This window comes from Pinus tabuliformis, chromosome 4_1, assembly GCF_031772625.1.
Source record: "Pinus tabuliformis cultivar Carrire ecotype Pingquan chromosome 4_1, CPIR1, whole genome shotgun sequence".
Lineage (NCBI taxonomy): Eukaryota > Viridiplantae > Streptophyta > Pinopsida > Pinales > Pinaceae > Pinus > Pinus tabuliformis.
The window spans coordinates 631,651,167-631,657,997 of record NC_142303.1 but is presented as its reverse complement, the minus strand read 5'-3'; the positions used below and the strand labels follow the sequence as shown (position 1 = coordinate 631,657,997).

General features: G+C 42.4%; 1 protein-coding gene across 1 annotated transcript; it reads left to right on the top strand.

Moving 5' to 3' along the window:
• Positions 1 to 4,003: 4,003 nt before the first annotated feature.
• Positions 4,004 to 6,048, top strand: LOC149177628 (cytochrome P450 78A4-like). The gene is made up of 2 exons (XM_089423443.1): positions 4,004 to 5,081; positions 5,203 to 6,048. Exons 1-2 carry the CDS (start codon positions 4,059 to 4,061, stop codon positions 5,839 to 5,841), a joined length of 1,662 nt encoding a protein of 553 aa, XP_089279569.1. The 5' UTR covers positions 4,004 to 4,058; the 3' UTR covers positions 5,842 to 6,048.
• Positions 6,049 to 6,831: the final 783 nt, after the last annotated feature.

Sequence of the window (6,831 nt, the reverse complement as noted above, 5' to 3'; positions counted from 1 at the left end):
TTACCTCAAGCTTGCCATCAAACATATGAATGGAGTGACCTTGCTGGCGGATGTGGACCAAGGACAGCAAGTTTCTCTTGAGCTGTGGGAGATATAGAACATGATCCAAAAGAAAGTCTGGAAGACCAGGCAGTTTAAGCCTGATTGTGCCAAGCCCTGATGGCTTGATTTTTGACTGATCTGCAAAGTATACTGCTCCATCAACATTGTCAGTGAAATCTTCAAAAAAATCTTTCCTATGAGTCATATGACAGGTTGCTCCTGAATCAAGCAACCAATCATTTTTCGAAGAAGCAAGTGAAGCATTAAACAAATCTTCATTTACTCCAATGTTACATTGTGCCTCAATATAGTGAGCGGATTCAGGTGCTTTACCTTTGTCTGTATCATCAGTTTTACCTTTCTGCTGGTTTCTTTTCTGCTCAATTTTGTCCCATGGTAGCTTGCATGTAGAAGCATCATGTGATCCATTTCGTTTGCAGCGAATGCAATGCAGATCTGCTTTTTCTCCTTGATAATGTCTGCCCCCCTGCCTCTGAAGTATCTTCCTCTTCCTCTTCGTCCACCTCTTCCTCTTGTAGAATCTTGAGCAGGATGCTTTTCTTTATGAGCAAGGCAAACAGTCTCTTCAGAAGATTCAGGGACTGTCTTCTTTCCAAAGGCTTTCTCTCTTTCAGCAAACTTTTTCACAAGAGAGTCAAAGGTTATATCTTTAAGATTTCCATTTGCTTGTAAAGACTCAAGATAATTGGAGTAAGTAGGATAGAGTGCCTTGAGAAAAGCAATAAGAGGGATATCCAGCTCAACTTTAGTGGATTTGATATCATGCATTATGGATTTAACTTCAGATGCAAGAGCAAGAGGATCATTATTTTTCAGTTCAAGAGTGAAGAGTTTAATCATGAGTTGAACAACTTCAAGTGCAGAATGTGAGTCATAGAGTTCTTTGAGCTTTTGTAAAGCTTCAAAGGCAGTTGAATATGATGAAATATGGCGACTTACTTCTTCATTTATAGATGCTGTGATTAATGCATATGCTTTGTTGTTCTTGTTATCCCAAATGACGAGCTCTTTGTCTGATGTAGGCTGTATTGGGTCATTGTCTCCTTCTCCGACACACACTCCCTTCCACAACTCATTGAAGATGAGGGTGTGTTTTATCATCCGGGACCATTCAGGATAGTTCTCCTTACCAGTGAGAACTATCCCTACCATAGAGATGATTGAATGCATTCTGTAAAAAAATACTTATGGAATGAAACGCGCAATACCAAATCAGTTACCATACCATATCCTTGCGGTCGTGAGCGATGACAAACAGAATCCAAACTGCTCTCAAATAAATTACAGTGCTCTCAAATAATAAGCGATGACAAAACTGCTCTCAAATAAATTACAGTGCTCTCAAATAATAAGCGATGACAAAACTGCTCTCAAATAATAAATGATGAGTTAAGGATAACAAGCTCAGGCCACGTTCACTCCAGTAACAAATCGAGTGTTGAGCGGACGCAATGTCGGGCATCTCAGGTTCGTTCTTCAGGCCTGTTCTGTCAGCTCCAAAAACCATTCACAATATCTTCAACCGGAAATACTTCTGTATAGAGAGCAGACAGTAAGGCAGAAGCCATTTCGAGAGCTCCGATACCACTCCGATTCAAATTTCAAACCCGTTTCCATTTGGAGCCCTACGCTATGGCTAATGCAGACCTGCTTCTGCCCTTCTGCACCATCGTTTGGATGTCTTGCAAATATTAAACGAACCGACAGCTGCTGCAATTGCATATGGGTTTGACACGATAATTTATGCATCAGGTGATGGTGAGAACGTCCTCATTTTCGATTTGGGCGGAGGGACTTTCGATGTTGCTGTGCTGAATATTACGAAACTGAAAATCGAGGTGAAGGCAGTTGGAGGGGACACCCATCAGACAAGGGAAGTGAGTCTTCTTCTGTATTCGGTGGTTATGAATGTCAACATTGCAGGTCACGCTCCTTTAATCAACCACTCGTCCCTGCTGCTTCTAAACGAGTGTACCGCATACTTGTATGTTACACTGCACTCCAAAAACATTTGTTTTGTACAGGTACCATGTCAGGCGATTTGTGGAGCAAGGAAGTATTAACCAGAGAGGGTTTCAACGCAGCGGGATTCAACGTAATGGCAGCAAGGTATACGGTGTGGAGAGGCAGCGAAAACAACCAAAATTGTGTGGAGAGGCAGCGAAACCGATGCTGGGATCTGAGCCTTTGTCAGGGGTGGAGAGGCAGCGAAACCGATGCGCAGAGAATCAATGAGACGCAGGACAATCAATGAGACGCAGGACAGAGGCAGCGCTCAGGTATTCATGCACAGAGAATCAATGAGAGGAGTTACGACTATTCTTAGGACTGGCTCTGATACCATGTCAGACCAGGAGTAACTCCAAATTAGGCAAAAATCTGATTCGTATATTTCATTAGGTATCTATTGTTTATATATATGAATGTGACTGATCAGTTCATCTTCTTGATGACTGTTCACATTCCGGGTTCACCCAACCGCTGAGGATTAGGTGTCAACATATTCCAATGACAAGTACACTATTACATCTATCAATCAAAATCGTGTTTACAATTACACTAGTATCATATCCCTATGACCATGGTTAATGAAAATTATGAAGCATTGGATTGAATTAACAGAAAGATGAAAATGAGACCCTACTACATAATAAGATTTTGAGATAAAAATTTTACATGATGGCTTGGCAAAGTTTTGCATTTTCTTCTAGTTAAAAAGAGTCACTAGAAAATGTTTGTGAATATCACCCAATGCATCTAATTAGAGAACAATTTGGTGGAATAATCATGGTGGAGGTTATTTCTCTAGTGAGAGCAGCAATTGAAGTGTTTCCCTCCATCAATTGTTATTGAGATCCATAATAAAAAGAAGAAATGGAATGTAACATACCAACACACATTAATACACTTGAATCCTAATTGCTCAAATCAACATATTACAATAAAAGTCTAATGTTCAAAGATGAGTGAGGTTTTTCTTTTTCTTTTTTTGATGGGTGGGAGATCATTACATAACACTAACTTAGGGTTTGGGAGGAGTGGGGCACCATATTTTTTTGTTTTTGATTGGGAGGGTGGGAGATCATTACATAACACTAACTTAGGGTTTGGGTGGACAGGGGCACCATACTTTTTTGTTTTTGATTGGGAGAGGTCACCGCATCACCAAATTAGCTTATAGATTTCTTAATATGAATCACATATCGATTTAAGGTAATTGAGATTAATTACTACGAATTTGGGGGTACTCAGGGTTAATTAGGGGTATTCATGAGTTAATTAAGGTAATTAAACATTAAGTAGACATTGTAATCCTAAAAGATATGTAGACAAGTTAATTAATTGCTTATGGATAGTTCATGGAAAATTATGGATTTATTTTTAGTAGTTGGGGTCAATTAGGAGTAAATAAAAATGATTATGGTTTTTTTTTTTTTTTTTAATGAAAAAAGGCGCAATTTCCATTAATAAGAGAAGAAAATTACATATTATACGGCTCAATTAAAAGTTAACTAGAAGGATATAATAGATACTTTGTAGTAATTAAAGGTGTGTAGAGTTAGTTAAAAATTAAAGAAAGGTTAATTAAGGATGGTAAGGATTACATAGGTTTAATTAATGAAAACTAGGGATTCGTTGGTGGTAGTTTAAAGTAATTTGATGCTAATTAGTGGTAATTGTAGTATATAGGGGTAACAGTGGTTTGTTTAGGCTAATCAGGGATTGATAACGGTGATTAGGGGTATTTTGGAGTTATGATTAATTAAGGGCATGTAAAGTAATTAGGAGTGAGAACGGCCACTTCAAGTGGATTCAAACTAGGTTTGTGCTAGCCGCCCTTTTCTCCCTCTCGCCATTAGAATGATAGTGTCCTCGAAACTATAAATTGACATAACCCCTCGCTCATTTTCATCTCGAAGCACTCCTCTTCCTGGTTTTGCTGCTGCCGCTTCCTCGTCACTTTGGTTTCTCTGTTTGAAAGGCCATCTCTAAAAATGGAGAATCGCAGAAGCTCTGGAGGAAGCGGGTGGTGGGTCTGTGTTCTTCCTCTCTTCACAAAAGATGGCCCTGCTTACTTCTTGCACTCCTCATCTGACGATGTTTCTGCATGGCGTCAGTGGCCTCTGTATATTGCACTGCTTATTGTTGCCGTCTGTGCTGTTCTAGTCTCCTGGTTGAGCCCTGGAGGCTGTGCGTGGGCTGGACGGCATAAGAAAGGCCGCGTTGCCATTCCTGGCCCAAAAGGATGGCCGATTATCGGAAGTCTAATGGACATGAGCGTCGGCCTTGCTCACCGCAAGCTTGAATCTCTCGCTCGTCTTCATGGTGCGAAGAAGCTCATGTCCTTTAGCTTGGGCTGCACGCCGGCCGTTATCACGTCAGATCCGGAGGTGGCCCGAGAGTTGCTCACCTCCCCTCACTTCGCCAACAGACCCCTGAAGCAATCCGCACAGCAGTTGCTGTTTCGGAGGGCTATTGGCTTCGCACCCAATGGGGACTACTGGAGGCTGCTGAGGAGAATTGCTTCTGCTCATCTCTTTGCTCCTCGCAGGATCGCTGCCCACGAAGATGGCCGCCAGGCCGACGTTGTGGCAATGCTGAATGATATCCAAAAGGAGTATCATTCTAAGGGTGTTGTTAGGGTAAGACGACACCTGCAAGGAGCTGCGCTGAACAATATCATGGGAAGCGTGTTTGGAAGGAGGTTCGACATGTCTCATGAGAATGAAGAAGTGAAGAAGCTGCGGGAGATGGTTGACGAAGGGTTCCAACTGTTAGGGGCGTTCAACTGGGCGGATCATCTCCCATGGCTGCGACCGCTGGACCCTCTTCGAATACATGCTCGCTGCGCCCGCCTCGTACCGCGTGTGACAACTTTAGTTAGAAATATCATCGAAGAGCACCGTCGGGAAGAGCAGCGTAGAGAAAGCGGTGATCAATGTGATTTTGTTGACGTTCTGCTGTCGTTGCAAGGAGAGGATAAGCTCGACGAGGAGGATATGATCGCGGTTCTCTGGGTACTTATTTCCATTCTCTGCTCACTGTATTTCACTTACGTTAGAATAGAAGAAAATTAATATAGTCATTTGCATTTGGGGGAGGGGCATTAACTAAGTTTCGGGGGGCTTGTGTGCGCAGGAGATGATCTTTCGTGGCACAGACACGACGGCTCTGCTGGCAGAGTGGACCATGGCAGAACTGGTGCTGAACCCCGAAGTTCAGAAGAAAGCTCAGGCAGAGTTGGACGCCGTAGTGGGGCACGACCGAAGCGTGAAAGATTCAGACATTCCAAAGCTGCCGTACCTCCAAGCGGTGGTGAAAGAGGCGCTGCGAATGCATCCACCTGGACCGCTCCTATCATGGGCTCGTCTCTCTACAGAAGATGTCAACATGGGCGATGGAATGTGTGTTCCAGCAGGCACGACTGCCATGGTGAATATGTGGTCGATTACTCATGACCCCAACATTTGGGAATCGCCGAATGAGTTCCGTCCGGAGAGGTTTTTGGTGTCGGAGGGCGGCGAAGAGGTGGATGTAAGGGGCAATGATCTGAGGCTTGCGCCTTTCGGTGCCGGTCGTAGAGTATGCCCCGGAAAGGCACTGGGCCTTGCCACTGTTAATCTCTGGGTGGCTAAGTTGCTCCATCATTTTGAATGGCTTCCACATGCTGAAAATCCTGTTGATCTGTCCGAGGTCCTTAAACTGTCCTGTGAAATGGCTCATCCTCTTCATTGCGTTTCAGTCATCCGGGTGCCTTTCGCCAAATCTTCAGATTAACTAATGGCCATTATCATCCAAATCATGATGTTTTTTTTGGTAGTATGAGTAAGCACTACGCAGTGCCGTTCAATTTTTGCGTGCGGTTATGTATTTGATGTTACGAATGGTAGATTTTCTGACCTGTTCTCGGGGTTATTGTCCTCGCTCTGTTACCGTCCTCAGGGCACTTTTTTGGTATTAATGGAATGTTGACGTTTTGGGCTTTGATCCGTCTGCTTAATCTATATGAATTAAATCAATTTTGAGTATGACAATGAAGATGTTACAACATTGAAATTTTGAAATCGCAGCAATTTTACTTGATGGAAGCCATAATTCCATGATATGCTTGTTTTTATGTTGTAACATAGAGACATGGTGCAGTGTTAACGACCACGTTTTTACATTTATCTCCATACATTCATTCATTTCCTCTTTCCACAAAGATTTCGGAATCACAGATGAAAAGATTTGTACCGGAGCTGTCTAACGATTCAGCTATATCGCGTCGTTTAATTTTCGATGGCCTTGGTTGCATTTGGGTAAATAAAGATGTATATAGCTGAGCGGTCTGAATTGTATTTGTGAAAATATAGATTGACTGGATCATAAAAAAAATGTTGAACTCACAGTTTCTACAGAAATGTTTAAATTACAGCTACGGCTTAATGAGATTGGAATTTTGCTATTATTACCCTAAATCATTCCTTGACGTCCAATCTGAACGTTCTGTCCATGTGTCTTGTTTTTCAACAACTATCGGCCAGTAAATATAGAATAGATTCATAGAAAAAGGCGTGTTAAAGTCCTGCGAACAAACCAAAATGAATTATTAAATGTGCAGGCCTCAGTCCCGAGCATTATGTCAACAACCTGAACAAGAATTGGGGTTAAATATGCTGCTGGGTATGAGCGGGTTCAAACGAGACGACAGAAGGAGAAAACCTGAACAAGATTTTGCGGTCTCCTCTCGAGTAGCGAGATGACAGTAGGAAAAACCGAAGGAGC

Bases quoted from the DNA above. Each gene is read 5' to 3' on its own strand.
- LOC149177628 (XM_089423443.1), top strand. From the start codon at position 4,059: ATGGAGAATCGCAGAAGCTCTGGAGGAAGCGGGTGGTGGGTCTGTGTT. The intron at 5,082-5,202 runs GTACTTATTTCC...TTGTGTGCGCAG, and splicing joins ATATGATCGCGGTTCTCTGG to GAGATGATCTTTCGTGGCAC.